This window comes from Pelobates fuscus, chromosome 4 (genome assembly GCF_036172605.1).
Source record: "Pelobates fuscus isolate aPelFus1 chromosome 4, aPelFus1.pri, whole genome shotgun sequence".
Classification (NCBI taxonomy): domain Eukaryota; kingdom Metazoa; phylum Chordata; class Amphibia; order Anura; family Pelobatidae; genus Pelobates; species Pelobates fuscus.
Window position 1 is genome coordinate 262,373,815 of NC_086320.1, and position 26,000 is coordinate 262,399,814.

General features: G+C 43.9%; 1 protein-coding gene across 3 annotated transcripts in view; it reads right to left on the minus strand.

Annotated features, from left to right (window-relative positions):
• DPY19L1 (dpy-19 like C-mannosyltransferase 1) overlaps nucleotides 1–26,000 on the minus strand; it is a 212,274-nt gene that overhangs the window by 81,984 nt on the left and 104,290 nt on the right. For all 3 annotated transcript variants that reach the window (XM_063452080.1, XM_063452078.1, XM_063452079.1), the window contains exons 9-11: nucleotides 12,786–12,877; nucleotides 6,687–6,786; nucleotides 5,670–5,747 (exon numbers count right to left, since the gene is read on the minus strand). In XM_063452080.1, the coding sequence (XP_063308150.1) occupies nucleotides 5,670–5,747; nucleotides 6,687–6,786; nucleotides 12,786–12,877 (270 nt within the window). The remainder of the gene's footprint in view (nucleotides 1–5,669; nucleotides 5,748–6,686; nucleotides 6,787–12,785; nucleotides 12,878–26,000) is intronic.

A 26,000-nucleotide genomic window follows, 5' to 3' on the forward strand; every position in this document is an offset into this window, starting at 1 on the left:
TCAATAATTATAATTAAAGTGTGACCTCACGCATTATAATCACTACAAGAAGTATTTGTCTCTGGACCTGGTAAGGGGGCAAACCATATTGTAATGATCATCCATTCACTGATTGCGAGCTTTAACTGAGAGCTCTAAGCCAATAAAAGCGCACCTATGCAAAGAATATGCACAGAATTTACATTAGTATGGCCAGAGTTCCAGGTACTCATCCGGCAGCATAAAGCATCCTTAAGCAATCCTGAGCAAAATCAAGTCATGCCGGGTTCAGAGTGTCAATTTTATTTAAGGACACAGAGAATACCCACGCCCCAAGGTACCAGACATGGCTTGAATGACCCCCGAAGTGGATCCCAAGATCGCCCAGTTTCTGGGTGAATCAGGATGGAAGGCCAAAAAGGGGCTGGAATATTCCCTAAGACACTGTCAGGACAAGGTCCGGGACATACTCGGGCCTATAGCCAAGATTTTTGACATGGTCGAAACAGCCCTAACTGAGGGGACCGCAATAGATCTATTGGCCATCAGGGGATGGATCCAGAGAGGCAAATGCCTGATTGGAAACGCCAACACTGCTTTGGCCACCGAACAGCATAAAGCCATATTGATGAAAATTTTGCCTAAACTAATATACCTGAGCCTAGCACACAGGCAAAAGGTCTCCTATTCGGAGACTATTTCGTTTAAACTATGGGCAAATACGTCAACACCTTTACGGCACTAGACAAGGCACAGAATAGTATGAAGCGAGTGTTCTCACAGAAGGTTTTCAGTGGGGCCAACAGACAGGGCTGTCTGTCCGGCTGCTCCTCCCGGACTTCATACAGGGGCTACCGAGGCTCTGCCACAACAAGGTTCCACCCTCCAGAACCCAGAGTACCGTCACCATTCTTCCCGACCAGGGGTAGGTCGTGGCAACCACGTGGAACCAGGGGATCTTCCTATGGCCGTCTGCCTTATGGGGAGTCATTTTCCATTACACACCCTTTCCCTATCATATGTGGGGGGCAGATTGTCCCATTTTCTCGATGCATGGCGCAAACTAACTTCAGATGTCTGGGTCCTAGAGACAGTTCTAGGCTACCACATCGAATTCGTACAACAACCGATTCAATTCTCATTACCAAATTGGATCGGGTTTTCCACACGAGACAAAAGTCGAGTAGCGGAAGAGATTTGCACATTAAAAGAGAAAGGTGCGATCTACAAGGTCTCAGCTACCGCCCCTGGCTTCCTCAGCAACATCTTCTTGGTACCCAAGAAAGGTGGGGGTACGAGACCAGTAATCAACCTACGACCTCTCAACGCCTTTGTCACATACCATCACTTTAAGATGGAAGGGATACACTGCCTCCGGGATATCCTCAGACTGGGAGACTGGATGGTAAAATTCGACCTCCAAGACACGTACCTCACAATCCCGATCGCCGAGGAGTGTCACCACCTACTTCAATTCCAATGGGAAAAGACTATGTGGCGTTTCTGATGCCTCCCATTCGGCCTGTCCTCAGCCCCGTCGTTCTTCACCAAGCTGCTGAAACCGGTAGTCGCCCTCCTTCACAGCAGAGGTGTATGTATGATCATATACCTCGACGACATGCTAATCATGGCCCATGAAACCTGGTTACGGAGTCAACATCTCTCCTGGGAGCTGGCCCTTCTTCAAAACCTTGGCTTCCTAATCAACTGGGACAAGTCAATTTTGCAGTCTTCCCATTCGATAGAGTTTTGGGGTTCAATATAGATGCAATTCACAGAACGCTCAGTTTACCTACCATGAAGGTAAAACTCATCAAGAAGGAAATCCGGCGGACACTGGCAAGACCGGTCTTAACCCTGCGACAACTAGCGGAAAATGGTCCTCAAAGGAAAAGGAGTTCCACATCAATGGTTTGGAACTCCTAGCAGGGTCATTCGCCCTTCGGAGCCTCCTCGGAGACACAAGCAATTACTCCATACTATTGCGCATGGACAATATCTCACCCGTTTGCTACATCAACCACTTGGGTGGCACGAGATCCTCGATACTCATGAACCTGGTGAAAGAATATTGGAATTTCTGCCTGAGCCGCAACATGTCGGTACAAGCGGAACATCGTAGCAGATTGGAATTCCATGCATCTACAGGACAAAAGCACCTGGTTGCCGAAAACTTATAATGATTTGGTTTTCTTTGCTGGATCCATGAGGATATGTTCTAGGATATAAACTTTTAAAACTGTCACAGTTCATATGTATGACAGCAATATTTGAACATATTTTACCACATGTTTCTCTGTCTCCTACAGCTTAACCCCTTCAATGGATTATTCCGGATCAAATTGTTCTCCTCTCGACTACAACGGAGGATACTCACTAGAACCCTCTACCTTGGATTGTTCACGTTCATCGTTTCCTGTTGATATTTTCAGCTTCGGCGTTAGCAAGAAAGAGGAAGTGGCTTAGGTCACATGAGAGGACATAGAACAAGGACTGATGCCATTGGTTAAATTTGTTAGAATGTTAAATGGTTAACCTTTAAGGGTATTTGTTTTCTTTTTTTCTATATTAATATATTAATATCCTTTCTTTGCTGCTGAGGAATAAAGAAAGAAATAAAGCCTAATGCTCGCCTCCGTGTCCTTAATAAAATCATGACTATACGTCATGTAATTAGTAAAATCTGGTAATTTCCATCAGTAAAACATGGCTGCGCACACAGTAATGTGTGTGTGTTTTTCTCTTCCATTTTTTTGTTTCTCACATCCTTTCATTATTCTCAGTGGTTTCCATTCATTTCCTTTTAGTTCAATTTGCTCTTTTCCTTTCCTACCTTTTCCCTTTCTTCTGACTCACTGCCTGAACTACTCTCTCCTTTAATGGCACGATGTAGCCCCTTAACCAGTTATGTGTCTATACTTAGGACAATTGAAGGACACTAGTAAAAACATAAACAAAGTACATAAGTGTGGTTCTCAGTCATGAGTGAGACAGAATTTACTCCAGCTCGACATCGTATTGTCTTGGGTACAGAACATATTTCCGAGACCACTGGTCTTATAAAACTGAAAAAGCACAAATAATAATATTAAGCAGACATTTCTAATTAGTCAGCCTACAGTGTTAATAAATTCACTAGATGTTTCCCTATGATTTACTTCACCATCCTTCTTGATGCAGTCCACAAGATTATGTAGAGTATAGTAAAAGACAGGTTACATATACAAGCACTGATACAGAAAAAAATAAGTACGTTTCCATTTTAGCATAACAAAACGCGGGAGAACAGAGTTATTTTTAGTGGAGATGAAGATCAGCATTTTACATTGAAGAGGAGGCAAGTAGAGAAATCTAACTACAGTGACACAGAATATTCAAAGCGCACAAAGTTGCCCTCATAATCAATAACATTAAATTAAATTTAAACACGCAGTTACAACACTGCCAAGAATTATGATAGCAATTATAATTGTCTCTACTGTCAGCTAAAAAGTGTGTGTTAAAAGCATGAAAATCTGCTGTGCATGAACGTTTTCAAACTTAAATGAATATCAATGTTTTAATATTTTAGACAAATTGACATTTGATTGTAGTTATGTTCCACTTATTTTGCAATTCTGCTACTTACATACATAGTTAATGCAATGAATTGTGCATAACACAAGCTAAATTAATTATTAGATCTGTTTAACTTTTTTTTTAACCTTATTAGCATATATACATATATCTATGTATATTTATACACACACTCACAAAAATATAGTATGGAATTTCTATAATAGTAAGATTGGAATGAGTGAGCTCAGTGCAGCAGATGTCATTGCGAACATTTTAATGAGGGGATCAATAAGACAAATCTTAACCCCACAATATCTACTCATGATCCAACGCAAAGAAAAAAATAATTAGAGTGCACCTTTAAAGGGAACTTGTCATGGATCACTTTAACATGAATCCCTCTAAAATTATTGAGTATATCATACATCACAGAGATACATGATGTATTCAATGTAAAGTTCTTAGATATTCCCTTTCCTTACCCTTCGCACCAGCGCTGGCATATCCTCAGCTTTGTGAGTGTCACTCTTTTGTAATACTCAACCTCAACCATGCCGCCAGCGCTATGACTGGTCTCTTCATCTATATTCCCTGCCTGGCGACACTTTCCAATGCTGGGAAAATCTCCTATGTGATGCCAAGACACTGGCTTCATGACCCGCATGCTAACGTCTGAACATAGTGATGTCAATCACTCTATTATTATACTCCTAGCCAGTGGTAGACGCATCAGCTATGACGTTACCATTGCAACCAGAGTGAATGTTCTGCAGCTATGAGTAAAAACCAGAAGGACCCCCTGGGGGAGGTCCTTTCTGTTCTCTTTGCCAGTCAGTACTTTAACATAGATTGTATGCCAAAGAACTGACTGAGGTGGAAGAAAGACCTATTTTTAAACATGTTTTTCTCCCAATCTAAACATTTGCTAGCAAATCCACAAGTACAATGTACAGATAAAATGTTATGCTCTTTCAAAAAAGCAAGTCAGTTGTAGGTACCTTTAAAGTGTATCTGTCTTGGCACACTCAAAGTACATTAAATTCAAGGCACACATTTTGTTTACAGAACTGCTGGTAAATTAATAGCTTAGAAGAAAAACGTCTTCTAAGGTGCTCTGACAACAGTACAGACATCTATGCCAAGGACTGACTGGTACCTCTGGAAAAACATCCAACTATGCTGCTGTAATAACTACTCTAGCTTTTGCAACACCAGAAATTTGGCACATTTAGTGTAAAAGATATTTACTGACTACTTGCTCCAAACCACTTCCTCCAGTGTCTGGTGCATATTGTGCCAGATAGACCAGCTGGGTGAATGGGCAGATTTTAAATTTTTTTTGTCTAATACATCCACTGTCTACTGGAAATGCACGATCTTTCTTGTACTTGCACTACATTAAAATTATTTTCATGCAAGACTCTAGGGCTATTTCTACAATCTACTAATAACTTGTTCACAATAGCGATATCTTAATTTATTATTTTAGGAGCATGACTGGATAAACAATTGTTAGTTGACATGCACTGTTCAGCATCCAAGCATCAGATGGTACTACACAACTTTTTTTTATTTTTTTTTAAACCAATGCCCTTTTTTTTCTTCTACAGTATCTCATATTAACCATATTAACAAAATCACTCATCCAGAAAATCCCCATTAACCCGCTCTATTGAGAGTTTGGATCCAAAAGGCCACGAGCATTAGATCCTTTGATGAGCTTTCAGATTCTACACTAAGATTCAATACCTATTTGTCCACAAGGACCAACTGGATAATTTTTATGTCCACCCCAGACTTTTTGCACTTAGCTACTTCAGTCCTTTTCTGACAATGCTCTGTTACGGATCTACACAGCCCTTTAATGCTTAATATTATCTTCATCTTTTGCTGAAGAACATATATGAACATAAAATATGCATTTTAAGATGTTTAAATATATATTGCTTTGCAACTTATTTTTAAATGCTATTGTTTATTAAAAAAAAACCACGTTGAGTTATATTGGAATTTCAAATCTTTCTTTGAAATAAATTGTTGTACTGTAAATAAATACAGAATTGTTGTTTGTTCATAATTATAAATTCACTAATTGTATAGAAAACTTAGAAAAACAGTAAAATCATCCTTACCATATGTGTATACAGGATATTCAAATATTTATCTGAGTCAATATATCCAACAATGTAAATGGCAAATAATGAAGATATCTAAAATTGAAATAAACAAATGCAAGCAGTGATTATAAATACAGTAAATGTCACTAAAGACAACTCAATTAATTTTAACAGTCTTCATGTAGAGGCACAGTGGTTCAAGATGATTCACACTACTAAATCCAGCAATTTATTTTAAATAGGCTTGGCCAAGATATGAGAATTTGTGAACATAACAATGTTAACATTGGCAAAAATGATTTTCAATGAAAGGAGTGACATTTAAAGCCATAACTACAACTTTAAAATGTGGATCTACTCAAGCATGGATTGCATTAGAAATTTAAAACCAAAGTAAAGTTGGTATTCCCAACCTCCGGGCCAGCCCTTTCTTCCCAGCTGGCCCCTCAGGGTGCAACAGACAGAGCCAAGTGAAAGGTTGGATGAAACAGAGTAACAGGGTTAAGAAAGTTAGAGTTATAAAATACTGTTTAGTTGTTGCATTATTTGTTCCACAAGCACAGAAAGACAACAGTACATCAGGAATGAGCCTATGCAATAACTCTAAGGTGCCTGCAGTTTTTTATTTTATCTGTGTCTTGGATTTCTGGCACTGCTTATTTTAATATAAAATCTACATCCACTCAAACAACTTTAAAATTACTATACCAATGACAATGGATAGCTGTCCAGCTGTTATGGAATTATGTCTCCCTTGAATCTATGATGGTTTATGGCTAGCAATCCAATAAGAGTGCTGGAGTTGTATTTCACTAATGACTAGAAGTTACCAGTTGGCAGGCTTTGATAAAAACATTTTAAAACCAATTATAAAAAGGTAATACTTGTTCTTTGATGCCCCCTATTGCCTTTTCTATTAAATTCATTAGCACCATGGGATAAATGCTACATACAAATATACAATTATAAAGTTCTAAGTTTGTATGATTTATTTATACAAAAGTGCACTAAATATACCTCTGTATGCATTACCTGAGTAAGGAGTACAAACTGTGCAAACTGCCACGGGAGCATGAAAAACACATTAGAAACACAAAGTGCAATCAGGCTTCTTCTACCAATATTCGGAGTCCTAAAAAAAACAAAAAAACAAGACTTGTAAGTATGTTCCCCAATTGGATAGAATTATCCGTAAGTGGTTATAAATGTTTGGGAAGTGGGTGAAAAGCTACATGGACCTACCTATCCACAAATTGGATTTGTTAATTAATTAAGTTTACTATGTAAATGTCAGGATTACAAGTTGATCCAGCACGCATAACTGTGTCACACCTAGGACTAAGAATAACGTTTAACCGAACCTTAGAATGGCCGGACTTAACGTATCCAAGAACAGTCAAAATACTTGCCGAGGTCAGGAACACAGAATCAGACACAACGATGAGGGGAACCAAAAGTCAAGGATACCAGAATTCAGGGAAGTCAAAACGAAGCCAATGTCAAATACCAGAAAATCAAGATCAGGAACGCACTCTCGGATTACCATCAGGATGAAACCACGACAGGGCAATGAGCAAAAGGAGAATTAGGTTTAAATACCCCTCCTGTGGATCTGATTGGCTGTAACTGGCCTTTGACCCCAAAAGCAATTACCAGGATTCCATGTGCATGATTGTTGCTCAGCACAAACCCTCCTGTGGATTTGATTGGCCATGACCGGCCTTTGACCCCAAAAGTAATTACCAGGTTTCAATGCGCATGATTGCTGCTCGGCACAACTTTTCCTGTCAGGACGGTAGTGTTGCTCGGCACAACTTTTCCGGCCAGGAAAATGAGTTCCCATGTCTGTTTACATTCTAAAAGTTTCCAAATATACAAAGTATGTCTGAAAGGTTTGCTCCCAAAGGTTCTATACCAGTGATGGCGAACCGGTGGCCCGCCAGGCCCTCTCTGCAGGCACGCGGCCATAGGTTCGCCATTAATGCAGAGTAGGCACCTGCCTGCCCGAAACGGCAGGCGCCTACTTTGCTTCCGATTCGGGAGGCAGGGGGAGTGATCTATGAAGCAGCTCCCCTGTCCTCCCGCGAGCAAGCTGTGTGGAGCGTTGCCGAGCGTTACCATGGCAACGCTCCACACAGCTTGCTCGCGGGAGGACAGGGGAGCTGCTTCACAGATCCCTCTCCCTGCCTCCCGAACCGGAAGCAGTACCTACCACCACCGGACCACCAGGGATGGCTGTGTCCCCCCCCCCCCCTTCCTTAAAGGTAAGAAGGAAGGGGGGGGGGGAGGGACTGATTTAATACACTTTTTTTTTTTTAAACGTTAACCCACACCCCATCCCCACACACACAGCACCCCTACCCCCCCCACACAGCACCCCTCCCCTCCCCCACACCCCTACCCCCACACACACACACAGTCCCCCACAAAAACAACACAACAATTCACATGCACAGACATAACACCACTAACAGCTTCACATGCAATACCACAGCAGCTCCGTCACATATACACACGCAACGTGACATATCACCACACACAATTCCTCAAGCAGCCGCCATAGATAGCCCACATTTATAGGTATCATACACAATACCACATCTACTCATGAACCTATACAATATAACAACCCACATACAACCCTACAAAGCATCTACCCCCCACCACAGCACCCCTACCCCCCCCACACACACCCCACAGCACCCCCCCCCCACCCCCACACACACACTACCCCCACACACACACACACCACTTCCCACACACACACACACTACCCCCCACACACACACACTACCCCCTCACACACACACACTACCCCCCCACACACACACATACACACTACCCCCCCACACACACACATACACACTACCCCTCACACACATACACACTACCCCTCACACACATACACACTACCCCTCACACACACACACTACCCCTCACACACACCCCCTCACACACACACTACCCCTCACACACACACACACTACCCCTCACACACACACACTACCCCTCACACACACACACACTACCCCTCACACACACTACCCCTCACTCACACACACACACACACTACCCCTCACACACACACACACACTACCCCTCACACACACACACACACACTACCCCTCACACACACACACACACTACCCCTCACACACACACACACAACACCCCTCACACACACACACACAGCACCTCACACAAACACATACACTACATCCCTCAATGCAGTATGTGTGTGTATTCAGCAGTCTGTGTGTGTGTGCGCGTGTATTCAGCAGTCTGTGTGTGTGTGCGCGTGTATTCAGCAGTCTGTGTGTGTGTGCGCGTGTATTCAGCAGTCTGTGTGTGTGCGCGTGTATTCAGCAGTCTGTGTGTGTGCGCGTGTATTCAGCAGTCTGTGTGTGTGTGCGCGTGTATTCAGCAGTCTGGGTGTGTGTGCGCGTGTATTCAGCAGTCTGTGTGTGTGTGCACGTGTATTCAGCAGTCTGTGTGTGTGTGCGCGTGTATTCAGCAGTCTGTGTGTGCGCGCGCGTATTCAGCAGTCTGTGTGTGTGTGCGCGCGTGTATTCAGCAGTCTGTGTGTGTGTGTGCGCGTGTATTCAGCAGTCTGTGTGTGTGCGCGTGTATTCGTCTGTGTGTGTGTACTCAGCAGTCTGTGCGTGTGTACTCAGTAGTCTGTGTGTGTGTGTATTCAGCAGACTGTATGTGTATTCATCAGTCTCTATATTCAGCAGTCGTGTGTGTGTGTGTGTATTCAGCAGACTGTCTGTATGTGTATTCATCAGTCTCTATATTCAGCAGTCGTGTGTGTGTGTGTGTATTCAGCAGACTGTGTGTATGTATTCAGCAGTCTGTGTGTGTATGTATTGCATTTGTTGGAGATACTAATAAATATAAGCTTAATTTTATCTATTTATATCATTATTTAAATGTGTATCATTGAACTCTCCGTTGTTGTGTTCTTTTAAAACAAAATTTGTTAATTAGTTCGGACAACAGTACGAGTTGTTTTTTCTAAACTTAAACCTCAATATTCAGGTTTAATTGCCGTGTTGGCACTTTAAGGAAAAACAATTTGGCATGTATTGCGGTTTGGGCACTCGGGCTCAAAAAGGTTCGCCATCACTGTTCTATACATTTGTGTCAAACATTCAGTTAAATTATATTCTGTGCCTTACATAGATGCTTATATCTTGAAACATTAAGTTTTCCATAAAGTCCAAAAACATCCACTTACCCTGACTATTTTGTTAAAATTCTGCTTAAAGTTGGGTTTCCTGCATCCAGTAGAAAAGATACTCTACACCAGTGGTAGGCAACCTTTTATTCTTATTGTGCCAAAACAAGATCTAAAAGATCCGTGGCGTGCTGGTCTTATTTTTTAAATTGAGGTATGTATGTTGCCGTATTGTGCTTGTTTTATTTATGGGTTCTGCAGATGCTTTGTAGGGTTGTATGTGGGTTGTTATATTGTATAGGTTCATGAGTAGATGTGGTATTGTGTATGATACCTATAAATGTGGGCTATGTATGGCGGCTGCTTGAGGAATTGTGTGGTGATATGTCATGTGTGTATGTGACGGAGCTGCTGTGGTATTGCATGTGAAGCTGTTAGTGGTGTTATGTCGGTGCATGTGAATTGTTGTGTTGTTTTTGTGGGTGCCCCACAAGCACCCCATATTATCTAGTTTTTAAACTTTATTTTCTGCCCCAACATAGGTCTTGGGCGCCGCTATCTTTTTAAGGGTTTTTTTTTGGCAATTTTTTTTTATAATTAATGAGAATTTATCTATATATATGTGACATCAAATTAAATCCATGTTTGCTCTCTAAAAAACAATGTATAATATGTGTTGGTGCAATAAATGACAAAGATGCAAATTGCGTTTGAATACAAACAGCAACAAAATATGCAAAAACGGCTTGTGTCCTTAAGCGTAAGACAAGCTTCTGAAGCTGTGTCCTTAAGGGGTTAATTTTATATTGAGTTTCGATTTTCTTATTGTGGATACAAATAAAACTGTGAATAACATTCAAGATTTACATATTGCTTATATTGCGAAATACACAGTGGGGCCAGTACAAGTCCCTGAACCAGGTGAGCAGGATATATAGGGAGAGGACTGCTAGCCCACACGTATACAGTGTTCCACTACGATATACTGTCTTGCAGATAGCAATTAGGATGAAACGCAGACCGAATACAAGTGTATTATAACAAGGTGAAAGCTCCATTTTAGTTCTCATTTCTAGATTCATATTTAAGTTGTAACTCTTGGAATCCTGGAGGATCTAAAAGGAGCCACTATATTTCAGCGTGGAGTGTAGGATCTTGGGATTACGAAAATAACATTGTGTGCATATGAGGACAATATCTTGACTTGCATGAACTTTCTGCTAAATTACATTTCTTCCAAATAAGCTCTACTAATATTTTGCTCTCCAAAATTGAGAGTTATTTCCAATTTTGTGCGCTCACTGTTGTAAATATTGAGTTTTTATAATTAGGGGGAATTAGAGGATAGCGGCACAGAATACATATAAAGTAAAGAGATAATATTGTACATGTTTTATATATTAACTTATTAAGGGGCAAGTGCCTCAGATTAATACCTATGAAGTTTACATATGTCGCTGGTGTATATGTTCATTCTGATATTGGAGACATTGTTACGATTATATATATTTACACTAGAATCTTTCCCCCCTTTTTTTTTGTTATTAGAATTTCAAATCTTGGTTTATATTTGGATGATACAGTGACTCCTAGCGACCAGTTAAGGGTAATACATCAATAGTGAAACAACTGGATCTAGGGCTCTTAGTAACCTTTCTAGACTATTGGAAAGAACTACAGCAAGTGCCCTATGTCATTTGCACGTGGTTTTCTATATGTATGTGCACAGAGCGTTATGTTGATTTACCACCATTTTTTTCTTTTTTGCACAATCAGTAAGCATGTGCTGTAGGGCTGACAAATTAATAGTGTTATTGAGATTTTCCCCACTAGTTATCTGGTGGCAATAGGGCAGAGCCATCCCGGCACTTTTGGTGTGTGGCTATTTGTATCTATAAGAATTTTGGTTATTGAGATTTCCCCACGCTTACCTATATACTGTCTTTTTCGTTTTTTATTTGTGTTTTAAGGTATCTATTCTTGGTGTATTTACAAAATAGAATACTGATGGAATTGAGACCCTCAATAACCACTTTAGGACAATACATACAAAATAGAAGGATCCTAGTCCCTATAATTAAGTAACCTCTTTAGACTACCTGATGTTATTACATGAAGGGATTCAGGTTACCAATATAAGTAGTCAGTTATTCATTTAGGTCTAACTGAAATTGAGAAACAAGAAAGTTATACATTCATTCATCCTGTGGGTGATCCAACTATGAACATGTTTTAATGTCAAGTGTTTTTGTTACGTACGTTTATAAAAAAAACAAAAAAAAAACAAAGCAAAAGCTAAGTTTTGGTAACTATAGTTCCACATTTCTTTCTGCTTTTTTTTTGTTAAATCATTAGGTTAAACAAATATTAAAGGAATGATAAAATAGCCATGAAATTATAGTAATGAGTGTCAGAGAGCGAGAAAGAAAATAAAAATATACATTTATGGTTACATGTTATTCTTTTTTCCATAGTATAGTTCTAACAAAGGGTTTGAAAACTCAATAAATAATCATGTTGCCCAACTGTGCATGCAATTATAAAATAGTGAGAAAAAAAAAAACACATTCATTGGGTAATCAATAGTGATGTCCCGAACTGTTCGCGGAACTGTTCGCGAACTGTCCACCGGCGAACAATAGCGTGTTCGTGTTGGGCGAATTCGATTTCCGGTCCGCCCCCTATTCGTCATCATTGAGTAAACTTTGACCCGGAACCTCACAGTCAGCAGACACATCCTGGGAGGGAGGGTCTGCTGCTGATTGGCTGGAATGTGTCTGCTGACTGAGGTTCCGGGCCAAAGTTTACTCAATGATGACGAATAGGGGGGGGACCGGAAATCGCATATGTTCGCCCAACGCGAACACGCTATTGTTCGCCGGCGGACAGTTCGCGAACAGTTCGGCGAACAGTTCGGGACATCACTAGTAATCAATCATACATAGGAATACCTTAAAATGTAGGTCAAAAGGAACATTTGAAGGACAAGAAATGGATATGAAAAACTCTCTCGGAGAGGCGGAGTCCACATAACACGCGTACACTAGACAAGAAAATAAAACAACTTAATTATTTATTATTATTAAACGAGTTATGCAGAACTAATGTTTACGTCAAAGAATGCAATAATGTAATGATACAAAAAAAAAAAAAAAAAAAAGAACCTCGGGCCCTGGAGACTTGCAAACAAGTTCACTTTAACCCCATAACGATTTGTCCTTGTCCACGTCTTGGACACTTGTCCACGTTCTGAACCAAAGCTAAATCTTGGACTTGCTATGTTTGTGCAACCATTTCTCTTCAAGTGTTCCCAAACATAGCATAAATATATATATATTTTTTTAAAAGACAGAAAATGTTCTTATTTTCTATCCAATACACAGTGGCGTACACACAATCCATGGGGTCCTGGTGCGAAACCCTCTCTGCCATTCCCATCTTCCCTCCCCTTTCCCCCCGACAGACACACACACACATACATACATACAGACATACATAGACACACACACACACACAAAAAAAGACAGGCAGAGACACACACACACACACACACAAAGACACAGACGCACATACATACACACACACACACACACACAAAGACACAAATACATACAAACAGACAGGCACAGACACACACACGTACAGACACACACAAAGACACATATACATACATACACACAGGCACAGACACAAACAGGCACACACATACATAGAAACAAACCCACATATATACAAAATATTGTATTCACCCTCCTGTTTCCTACCATTTAGGTGCAGGAGGGTGACATTCCCTGGGGTCCAGTGGTGGGAGTCAACGTTTCCACTCCGACTCCCTGTCCTTCCTCCTGCGCAGGCTCTGTGTGATTGCTGGGAGGAGTAACCGGGCCAGTCACTTCCTCCCAGCAGCGATGTCATCACAGGGGGCCCGGTCACGCTGTTAAAGCGCCCATGCGCTGACCGGGCCCCCTGAAAATCCATCTCCAGCATGGGCCACCCGATGGACCCCTTGAACGGCGGCCCCCGGGTACCCGTTCGCAGGAGTACACAGGGTGGCCGGGCCCCCTGGAGTGATGGACCCGGTCGCAGCCACAACCCCTATATGTACGCCAGTGCCAATACATTTACCTAACAAAACATTAAATGTGAATAAAATGTCAAAAATGGGGGAAATTGAAAAAAAATATATAATTTTTCATATTTTTGCTTATATTATTTTTTACACATCTAGTGTAACTAATTAAAAATAACTAAACATAGATTCATATATCAGTCCTGATTGTTAAATGTCTAATATTTCTAGGATCTAAAATTTTTTCTAATAGTTCATGCTAACCATATACACACCCCCACGCTATCCTATACCAACCATAACTGTTACCCAATGCTTACACTAACTCTAACCATATGCCTACTAATCCTACCAGGGGCGGACTGAGAACCCTCAGGGCCCCCGGGCAAAATAAATCAAGGGCCCCCTTACAGGCCCCACCCATACTCCGCAGCAAGCGCCACCCATGTCCCGCCTCCAGCCACACCCTACACAATCTTTAGATACAAGGAACAAAAGTGCAATAATCCCTTCAAGGCCCCAGTAGAGACTACAATTGAGGGCTAATGGGCCATGGAGGGGGGTCTTTCTAGCAGAGGCTATCTCAGTGTCCTTTAGAGAGTGTGTTAGAAAGAATCCCCTCCAGGCCCTATTAGAAAGACCCCCTTCCAAGCCTGTTAGACTCCATTGTAGTCTCTAATAGGGCCTGGAGGGGATTCTTTCTAACACACTCTCTAAAGGACACTGAGATAGCCTCTGCTAGAATGCTCCCCCCCTCCATGGCCCATTAGCCCTCAATTGTAGTCTCTACTGGGGCCTGGAGGCGACTGTTTCCAGCAGGGACACTGAGATGGCCTCTGTTAGAAAGACCCCCTTCCAAGCCTGTTAGACTCCATTGTAGTCTCTAACAGAGGCCATCTCAGTGTCCCTGCTGGAAACAGTCGCCTCCAGGCCCCAGTAGAGACTACAATTGAGGGCTAATGGGCCATGGAGGGGGGGAGCATTCTAGCAGAGGCTATCTCAGTGTCCTTTAGAGAGTGTGTTAGAAAGAATTTCCTCCAGGTCCCATTAGAGACTACAATGGAGTCTAATGGGGCCTGGAGAGGGGTCTCTCCAACACTCTGGTTCCTATTCACAATATAGCAACACAACATAGCTGATACCTAGGCCAAGTTGGCTCCTCTTACCTTAATTACTGTTGCTGGCTGGCAGTCTGTGGGCTTGCTGGAAGGCTGTGGGCTTACTGGCTGCGGCTGGCAGGCTGTGGGCTTGCTGGCAGGCTGTGGGCTTGCTGGCTACTGCCGGCAGGCTGTGGGCTTGCTGGCTGCGGCTGGCAGGCTGTGGGCTTGCTGGAAGGCTGTGGGCTTACTGGCTGCGGCTGGCAGGCTGTGGGCTTACTGGCTACTGCCGGCAGGCTGTGGGCTTGCTGGCTGCGGCTGGCAGGCTGTGGGCTTGCTGGCTGCGGCTGGCAGGCTGTGGCTTGCTGGCTGGCAGGCTGTGGCTTGCTGGCTGGCAGGCTGTGGCTTGCTGGCTGCGGTTGGCAGGCTGTGGGGTTGCTGGCTTTAAGCCTAACTGGTGGCCTGTAGGCTGGCTGGCTGTCTACTGGCCAGCCTGTGGGCTGGCTGGCCTGTGGGTTGGCTGGCTTGCTGGCTACTGGGGCACTCGTAGATTATTTAAAGAAATAATCCATGCACAATAACCACTACTACTCTGTGTAGTCGTTATGGTGCCAGGAGGGCCGGGCCCCCCTCCCAGAGTAAGTAGTCAAACCGTTTAAGAACAGTTTGACAACTTACCTGGGGTCTGCTGGGATATGAGGCTGTAGTAGGGTATAGGAGCAGTGGTGCAATGTGTAAGGGGTGCAGTCTGTGTGAAAGGTTCAGTGTGTGTGAGGGGGTGTAGTGTGTGAATGTGTAGGGTGTGTGGGGCAATGTGTGTACGAGGGGGCTGTGTATATGTGTGTGGCAATGTTAGTATGGGGGGCTGTGTGTGTATGGGTGGGCAGTGTATGTGTGTGTGTGTGTGAGGCAATGTGTGTAAATGTGTATGGTGTGTGTGGGGGCAGTGTGTGTGTATGGTGTGTGTGGGGGCAGTGTGTGTGTATGGGGGGCAGTGTGTGAATGTGTATGGTGTGGGGGCAGTGTGTTTATGGGGCTAAAGTTCACTCTCACCACTGCGACCACCAGGAATACCTGGTGGTCACAGTGTTGAGAGTGAACTCTAGCCCGTAGCTCCAGGGCTAGAGTTTACTCTTGCAAGAGCCGTAACGTTGCCGTGGTAACCGCGGCAACGATCTGTGCTCGCGCAAGAAGGACCCAGAGGAGCTGCAGGCTGAGCTCCCGGGTCCTCTCTTCCTCCCTCCCCTGCCGGCTGCCCGCACGGTGCCTGCGGACAGGGGAGGGGGCAATTGCCCTCCTCTTACTCCCCCCTCCCCCTCTTCTTACCCCCCCTCCCCCTCTTCTTACCCCCTTCTTACTCCCACTCTCTTCTTACCCCCATTCTTACTCTCCCCTCTTCTTACCCCCCTCCCCCCTCTTCTTACTCCCCCTTCCTCTTTTTACTCCCCCTCCCCTCTTCTTACCCCCTTTACTCCCCCCCTCTCTTCTTAATCTCCCCTCTTCTTACTCTCCCCTCCCCCTCTTCTTACTCCCCCTTCCTCTTTTACTCCCCCTCCCCCTCTTCTTACTCCCCCCTCCCTTCTTACCCCCTCTCTCTCCTTACCCCCTCCCTCTTCTAACCCCCCCTCCCTCTTCTTACCCCCTCCCTCTCTCTTCTTACCCCCTCCCTCTCTCTTTTTACCCCCCCTACTCCCCTCTCTCTTTTCCCCCCTCCCTCTCTCTTTTTACCCCCCTCCCTCTCTCTTTTTACCTCCCCTCCCTCTCTCTTTTAACCCCCCCTCTCTCTTTTAACCTCCCCTCTCTCTTTTAACCTCCCCACCCTCTCTCTTTTAACCCCCTCCCTCTTTTAAACCCCCCTCCCTCTCTCTTTTAACCCCCTCCCTCTTTTAAACCCCCCTCCCTCTCTCTTTTAACCCCCTCCCTCTTTTAAACCCCCCTCCCTCTCTCTTTTAACCCATCTCTTTTAACCCCCCCTCCCTCTCTCTTTTATCCCCCCTCCCTCTCTCTTTTACCCCCCTCCTCTCTTTTAACTCCCCCCCTCTCTCTTTTAACTCCCCCCCTCTCTCTTTTAACTCCCCCCCTCTCTCTTTTAACTCCCCCCCCTCTCTCTTTTAACTCCCCCCCCTCTCTCTTTTAACTCCCCCCCTCTCTCTTAACTCACTCCCCCCCCCTCCCCTCCCTCCCTCTCTTTACCCCCTCCCCGTAGCGTGGCCGAGAGGCTCTGCGTCCGCGGTGCCGACCGGATTGATAGGAAGGTGCACACACACTGAGTGTGCACCTTCCTGTCAGTCCGGCCGGGTACAGGAAACAGAAACTCCTGTTCCGCGCGGAACAGGAGTTTCTGTTTCCTGTACCCGGCCGGACTGACAGGAAGGTGCACACTCAGTGTGTGTGCACCTTCCTATAACTCCGGCCGGCACCGCGGACGCAGAGCAGCTCGGCCACGCTACGGGGAGAAGCTGCAGCCGCCTGAGCGCTCTTAAGAGAGCGCTCAGGCGGCTGCAGCATTTAAAGGGGCGGCCGGGCCCCCTGATGGCGGGCCCCCCTCCCGGCCGGGCCCTCGGACCATGTCCGAAGTGCCCGACCGGTCAGTCCGCCCCTGAATCCTACCCTTAACCATAACCCTACACTATCCCTAAACCAGCAATAACCCATACCCAGCATTAACCCCTTAGCTTAACGCTACAACTAACCCGAGCCATAAACTTACCTTAACACTAACTCTAAACCTACCATACTCTTAAAGAATCACTATAGGGTAAGGAAAACAAGCATGTATTCCTGACCCTATAGTGTTAACACCACCACACCACCATCTAGCCCCCCTGGGCCCCACATGCCTCCATAAATATAGCAAAATCTTACTGTATTCAAGCCAGAAGCTGCAACTCTGCATGCTCTTTGCCTTTAAAAAAAAACAAAAAACGGGGGGCGTGGCCTGACGGCTAATGGAGACGGACGTCTGTTAGATCAGCTCCGTGCGGGAGTCACTAATTGACAGCGATTAACAGAACAATATTCACCTAAACTTACCTACTTAAGACGGGGAAGTCACCCGAGTTGATGGCTCACCGTTCCCTGAAGAAAGTAAAGCCAAAACCGGCTCCTTTGCAGATCTCGGCTATGCAGTCACCGCCACGCTGCATCCAAGATGGCGCCGGCAGGCCTACATCGCCAGCTTCTAGCTCCGACAGAAGCGACATTACCTCTGTCTCGGCTAAAGCCATCCCAGCAACAGACGCATCTATACAAAGAATGCTTAATGAATTGAAGACATCCTTAACTTCCGACTTTGCCAAAATAGCTAAAGAAATCCGGGCGGATTTACAATCACTTGGTGAGCGAACTGACTATCTGGAAACAAAAACGGAGGAGATCATTTCGGCGCACAACAATGTGTCTACAGCCTTTGAGACCATTGAAGCGAAAGTTTCCTCTATCATAACTAAACTGGCAGATCATGAAGATAGAGACAGACGGAACAATATCCGAATCCGAGGCATTTCTGAAGATATCGGCCCTAAGGCCCTAGGCTCATTTGCCAAACAATTGTTCCTCCTCATGGTGCCGGAGCTCACGGAAGAAGCCACTTTAATAGACAGGATTCATCGGCTGCCGAGGCCCAAAAATCTCCCAACCTCTATGCCTCGAGATACTATCGCCAGACTACACTATTATACCACTAAAGAACAGATAATGCAGGCAGCTAGACGACAACCAGCCCTACCGGAGACCTTTCATAATATTCACCTGTTCACTGACCTTTCGGCAATTACACTGGCAGCGAGAAAGTCGTTTCAGCGAATTACTAAAGCCATGAGAGATGCCGGCATAACATACAAATGGGGCTTTCCAGCGAAAATCATAGCCCGATACAACGGATCCGAACACGTCGTTACAACACCAGAGATCGGGGAAAAGCTCCTGACCGCATGGAACATCCCGCTAGAAGACATCACACCCGGTGTTGCTGCTAAGAAGCCAGCCGTCACTTCACCGCTGAAAATCCCGCAGGACTGGAAATCTGTAGCCACAGCTAAGTGACTGTCTCACAATGTCCTCCCAGGACTACCTATTACCCAGCTTACCAGTAAACTGGTCATGGGCTCTCCTCATACTGTTGTGGTATTTCCACCTTTGCTATGTTAAAATGTTTAATGTTATTTAGCTTCACAAGAAATGTAACTTCCTAGGTGCTATTTTTGCACAGCACACCGCTGCTCAAATAGCCCTAAGATCTATGTGCAGCCCTTGGTCATATATATTAATCCTTTCCCCAACTAAGATAATTTACACGATTTCACCCATACGATGTGGGCACTAAATATAACTGGGCACCAAGCAGGAATTATAATACCAGGCTACGCACAAGCAGATACCAACCACCATGTGCACTTTGTTGACCTGCTTAAGTTTCACGTCCAAAAAAAACAAAAAACAAGCAGTCTGCTGACATCATCAGAAGTGGTGATCCAATCACAATGCTTCCACATAGGATTGACGGAGACTGACAAAGAGGCAGATCAGGGGCAGACCCAGCATGATTCAAACACAGCCCTGGCCAATCAGCATCTCCTCATAGTTAGTTAGGTTCAGTGTCTGCATGCAGAGGGAGGAGATACTGAATGTTTGGATGCATTTTAGGCAAGCATGACCCAGGAAGGATCTCTAACAGCTATCTGAGGAATGGCCACTGTCTGAAAATACAGTGTTTACAGCAAAAAGCCTGAAGGTAATGATTCTACTTACCAGGACAAATTCAATAGGCTGTAGTTGCTCTGGTGACTAAAGTGTCCCTTTAAGCCTAAATCAAACTCTACCATAACCTGAACTACACCTCTAACCCTAAGGTAACCCACTGCTAATATCAATTGGCTTTACCATTTAACACAGTAGATAGTGATATGTTGCCACCATCCAGAGTATTGCCGCGCATGTGCATTAGGTCTCCTCGGCCGGTGGGCAGGTTCAGTCTCGCCCACCGGCCGACGGAATCACAGGGAGGAGCGGCGCGGAGGAGGAGACAGCGACGAGGGACATCGCTGCTGCTTCAGGTAAGTGACTGAAGGGGTTTTCACCCCTTTAGTAACTGGGGATTGGTGGGTGGGAGGGAGAGGGGACCTGCAGTGCCAGGAAAACCCTTTAAGGGTAGTGGGAGTTGGCACCCAGACCACTCCAATGGGCAGAAGTGGTCTGGGTGCCTGGAGTGTCCCTTTAAAAAACTATTTAAAAAGCGCTGCAAGCAGCTTAACTAAAACTCTGGGGCCATTAGAAATGGCCACAGCAGACAAAGAGGAGCGCCACCTATACATTAATATCTGGGGCTTTACTGGTGTTAGCAGGCCAAATAAGCAGGGCATAAAATGCTGCCCTAAAGGTATTTATTCCCACTTTGTGTAGGACAGCAAGGAACATTCTAATGCCCTTATGGGTTTATAAAATATATATATATATATATATATATATATATATATATATATATACACATATATATACACACATACACACTGTGACAAAAGTACTCCTTTCCCTTGGTACCTTGTCCTGGGATTGGGGTGTTACACACAGTCTTTTCAGGCTTTAGAGACTCTTCACACGCTGGATGAGGTAAAAGGACTTGCTCTTTTATTGTGGTTTCCAAAATAAATGCACAGTAAGGTATAAAAGGTAACAAAATCCTTGCTCTTCTGAGCACTAACTAAACAAAATAATCAGCTAACTGGGTTGGATGGCTTGTCCATTTCCCAACATAAACATAAACAACCTTACTGTTTCAGGGTTTTCAGCTCTCTGTTTCCACTCACAGAAATCAAACACAATCTCCCTCCTCCCTTAGCAGGGGAGTACTTAATAGCACCGGTAATTGGCAATCCTTTTCAGGTGAGTTAAATTAGGATTCAAACTCTGGAACTGGACTTCTCACCTGTAGGTTACAAGCAACTTCCAAAATGTGGAGTGGAGCACTGGCCCCCTACTCTCCAAGTGCTCCACCCCAGGGCCCAAATATACACATATTCAAAGTGCAACATTCATTATAACATAACACATTTCCCTGGGGCTAATTACACAATGTAGGAACCTTGCAAAATCTGGGGAGGTATATAGATTCCCTCCAGCACAATTCCTTGCTTTCGGTCACACATCCTCCCCCCCAGCTCAGACATATTGGGTCGAGCGACCATGGACATTAGCGAGTGCATCCGTGAAAGACCATCTGCATTTCCCGGTTTACACCCAGCCCTATGCTCTATGGAGAAATTATAGGGTTGCAAGCTAAGGAACCAGCGTGTTAATCTACTATTTTTCTCCTTGTTTTGGCTCATCCAAGTAAGGGGTGCATGGTCTGTCACTAGTCTGAATTTTCGTCCCAAGAGATAGTATTTAAGTGTGTCTACTGCCCACTTTATAGCCAGACACTCCTTCTCAACAATGGAATAGTTTCTTTCTTGGGGATTAAGCTTCCTGCTTAAATATAATATGGGGTGCTCCTCACCCTGAATTTCCTGAGAGAGAACAGCACCAAGTCCTACATCAGATGCATCTGTCTGTAAAATAAATTCTTTAGAAAAATCAGGTGTTACCAACACTGGTTGGGCACAAATGGCTTCTTTAAGCTTTCTGAATGCTTGTTCAGTCTCTGGGGACCATTTTACCACTACTGGAGCATTAGCTTTAGTAAGGTCGGTTAATGGGCTTCCAATTGTAGCAAAATTGGATATAAATATCCTGTAATAGCCAATGAGGCCAAGAAATGTTCTCACCTGTTTCTTAGTCAGTGGTCTTGGCCAATTTCGTATGGCTTCAATTTTAGCAACTTGGGGTTTCACTAGTCCCCTACCAATAGAGTAGCCCAAATATTTTGCTTCCTCTAGGCCAATCGTACACTTATTGGGGTTAGCAGTTAGGCCAGCATGTATTGAGTTAAGGACAGCCTGTACTTTTGGAAGGTGATATTCCCAATCCTCACTGTGTACTACGACATCATCCAAGTATGCAGCTGCATAGCGCACATGCGTCTTTAGTATTCTGTCCATCATTCTTTGGAATGTGGCATGGGGCACCATGCAAGCCGAAAGGCAAAACTCTGTACTGAAATAGGCCATCAGGAGTAGAAAATGCTGTCTTTTCTTTTGCTCGCTCTGTGAGTGGTACTTGCCAATAACCCTTGGTTAAATCTAGTGTAGTGAGGTACCGAGCTCTCCCAAGTCGTTCCACTAGCTCATCAACTCTAGGCATGGGGTATGCATCAAACTTAGAAATAGCATTCAGTTTGTGATAATCATTACAAAACCATACTGTATTATCAGGCTTTGGTACCAGCACAATTGGACTGCTCCAGTCACTTTGTGACTCCTCAATGACTCGAAGATCTAACATTTTCTTAACCTCTGCTCTGATAGCTTCTCTGCGAGCCTCGGGTATTCTGTATGGTTTGAGATTGACCCTTTTTCCTGGATCTGTCAAAATGTCATGTTTAATCACACTAGTCCTTCCTGGGACTGGGGAGAATACCTCTTTATTTAATCTAATAAACTCCTTAACTTCCCTTGTCTGGTGTATTGACAGGGTCTCTGAGATATTTACTTCGGGGTCAATATTACACTTATCAGGGAAGGTTGAAGTCTCTGTAGTAACCAGAACTTCCCTTTCTTTCCATGGTTTTAGCAAATTGACATGGTATATTTGCACTTCCTTTCTTCTACCTGGTTGCCTTACTTTATAATTTACCTCTCCCACTCTTTCAATAATTTCATATGGCCCATGCCAAGTTGCCAGGAATTTGTTCTCTACTGTGGGAACCAGGACTAATACTCTGTCTCCTGATTGAAATACTCGAATTCTAGCATTCTTATTATAGCTATTCTGCTGATTTTGTTGAGCCTTTTGCATGTGTTCTCTAAAAATTGGCATAATGGCTTCAATACGTTCCTGCATCTGAGTTATGTGTTCTATTACAGTGCGATGTGTGTTTGCTTCTTGTTCCCAAGTTTCCTTTGCTATGTCAAGTAATCCCCTGGGGTGTCAGCCATATAATAATTCAAAAGGTGAGAAACCCGTAGAAGCTTGGGGTACTTCTCGAACGGCAAACATTAAATAGGGCAATAGAAAGTCCCAGTTTTTCCCATCTTTATTAGTTACTTTGCGCAGCATAGCTTTTAACGTTTTATTAAATCGCTCAACCAAACCATCAGTTTGTGGGTGATAAACAGAAGTTTTGAGGCGTTTTATGTGAAGGAGCTTGCAGAGTTCCTTTGTAACCTTGGACATGAATGGAGTACCCTGATCTGATAGGATCTCCTTGGGAATCCCAACCCGGCTAAACATCATCATTAACTCTTTAGCAATGGACTTTGCTGAGGTTGAACGCATAGGTATTGCCTCAGGTTAACGGGTAGCATAGTCTAGTACTACTAATATATACTGATGCCCCCTAGTGGATTTTACCAGAGGACCCACAAAATCCATAGCAATACGTTCAAAAGGCACTTCAATAACAGGCAAGGGTACTAAAGGGCTACGGTAAGTCGTAAAGGGCGCAGTGACCTGACATTCAGGGCATGACAAACAGCAGTTTTTGATAGCTGCGATTACTCCAGGCCAATAAAATCTCCTCAAAACTTGCTCTCTTGTTTTGTCAACCCATAGGTGACCACCTAAAACATGGCTATGTGCAAGGTTTAGCACAGTGCACCAATATGCTTGTGGTACTAACAGCTGCTTTGTAATAACGGACTCTTTTTTTCTCAACTCTGTACAACAGATCATTATCCACTTCAAAATAAGGGTAAGTAAGAGAATTCCCTGGATTGACAGGGGATCCATTCCTTATAGAAATATTATTCCTGGCTACCAATAATGTTGGGTCAGACCACTGTGCACTTCTGAAGTTACCAGGCCTAACCTCTAAATCAATTAACTCTATTTCTGGTTCAGAGATTCTAGAAGGTCCCGCATTAGTTTGTTCTGGGTTTTCACCAACTAATGTTTTTATAGGGGAGTGCTGCATATTGTTAGGCCCATCATCATGATCTCTCTCATCTGCCAGAGTATCTGCAAAAGGAAATTCATCATTCTGTTCACCTGATAGGTTTTCAAAACATGCCCATCGGTCTAGAAAATGAGGAAAATCCCTTCCAATAATCATCTCATGTGCCAGTTTTGGTACCAGCCCCACTATGCAGTTTACAGTACCACACTGGGTCTTAACTAGTATATCTGCAGTGGGGTAGTTATGTATATCCCCGTGCACACAAGCAATATCAACTTTTCCAGAGTTAACAATATGAGTATCCTGTAATAAGGATTGGTCTAGAAGGGTAACCATGCTCCCTGAATCTAGCAATGCCTGTATATTTTTTCCCTCCACATTAACGGTACACCCAGGGTGACTATTCAAATAACCATTTTTTTTCAACAGAACATACAACCTGTGAATAAAGTGCAATTCCTTCCAAATTATTACCAAAATTACACTCCATTGGTTGAACATTTTCAGGACAGTCTTTTGCAATATGTCCAAAGTTTCTGCATTTAAAGCATTGTATACCATAATTAGTACTTTTTGATTCCTTTATAGGCTCTTCCCACCTCCTAAAGTCTTTTTCTCTCATCAAAAGACCCCCTTTTCCCTGGAACAGTCTTACCAGATTTGCTGGGGCTGTAGGTTTTCTGATTCTTGGGTCTCTCTTGGCCAGGAGGTTGAAGCAGTTCTCCCGCTGCTATATACCGTTCAACCAATTCAGCCAATTGGTCTGCTGTTTGGGGATTGCTCTGACTGACCCACCGACAAAGTCCAATAGGTAAGCCTCTCAGGAATCTTGCCATCACCAGTTGCTCCACAATGCGGCCTGGTGAGTTGATCTCTGGCTGCAACCATTTTCTGGCAAGGTGTATCAAGTCAAACATCTGTGAACGAATCGCTTTATCCAGGCTGTAAGTCCATGAATGAAATCTCTGGGCACGGACGGCTGTTGTTACCCCCAGGCGTGCCAGTATTTCTGCTTTCAGCTTCTTGTAGTCACTGATTTCCGCTGGTTCCAGATCATAGTATGCTTTCTGGGATTCACCAGTAAGAAATGGTGCTAGCAGACTTGCCCATTCCACTTCAGGCCAACCTTCACGCTCAGCGGTTCGCTCAAATGCCATCAGGTAGGCCTCTACAGCATCTGTGGATACCATCTTTTGCAAGTAGTGACTCACTCTGATCACCTTTGGACATTGTGGTGATTCTGTGGCATCCCTGGCCAGCCTTTGTGATAGACTCTGGATCTCCTGCTGTATGGCTCATGTGGCATGCTGCTGCTCCTCTCTGACCAATTAATGAGCTGCTGCCTGTGCTGCTTCAACTTGCTTGAATAAAGCATCTGTATTTTCCTTTTGAGCCAGTACAAGCTGCTGCAGTATTGAAATGCTCTCTTGCTGTATTGCATTAGTCTCTGCAGTCATTCTGTTTGTCTCTTGCTGTACAGCAGTGGACTGGAGCAAAGCTTTCATGACATCCTCCATTTTCTCAGCAGTCTCTTTCTCCCTACTTACAGACTTTGCCGTGTGTTGCCCGCATCCTCCACCATATGTGACAAAAGTACTCCTTTCCCTTGGTACCTTGTCCTGGGATTGGGGTGTTACACACAGTCTTTTCAGGCTTTAGAGACACTTCACACGCTGGATAAGGTAAAAAGACTTGCTCTTTTATTGTGGTTTCCAAAATAAATGCACAGTAAGGTATAAAAGGTAACAACATCCTTGCTCTTCTGAGCACTAACTAAACAAAATAATCAGCTAACTGGGTTGGATGGCTTGTCCATTTCCCAACATAAACAACCTTACTGTTTCAGGGTTTTCAGCTCTCTGTTTCCACTCACAGAAATCAAACACAATCTCCCTCCTCCCTTAGCAGGGGAGTACTTAATAGCACCGGTAATTGGCAATCCTTTTCAGGTGAGTTAAATTAGGATTCAAACTCTGGAACTGGACTTCTCACCTGTAGGTTACAAGCAACT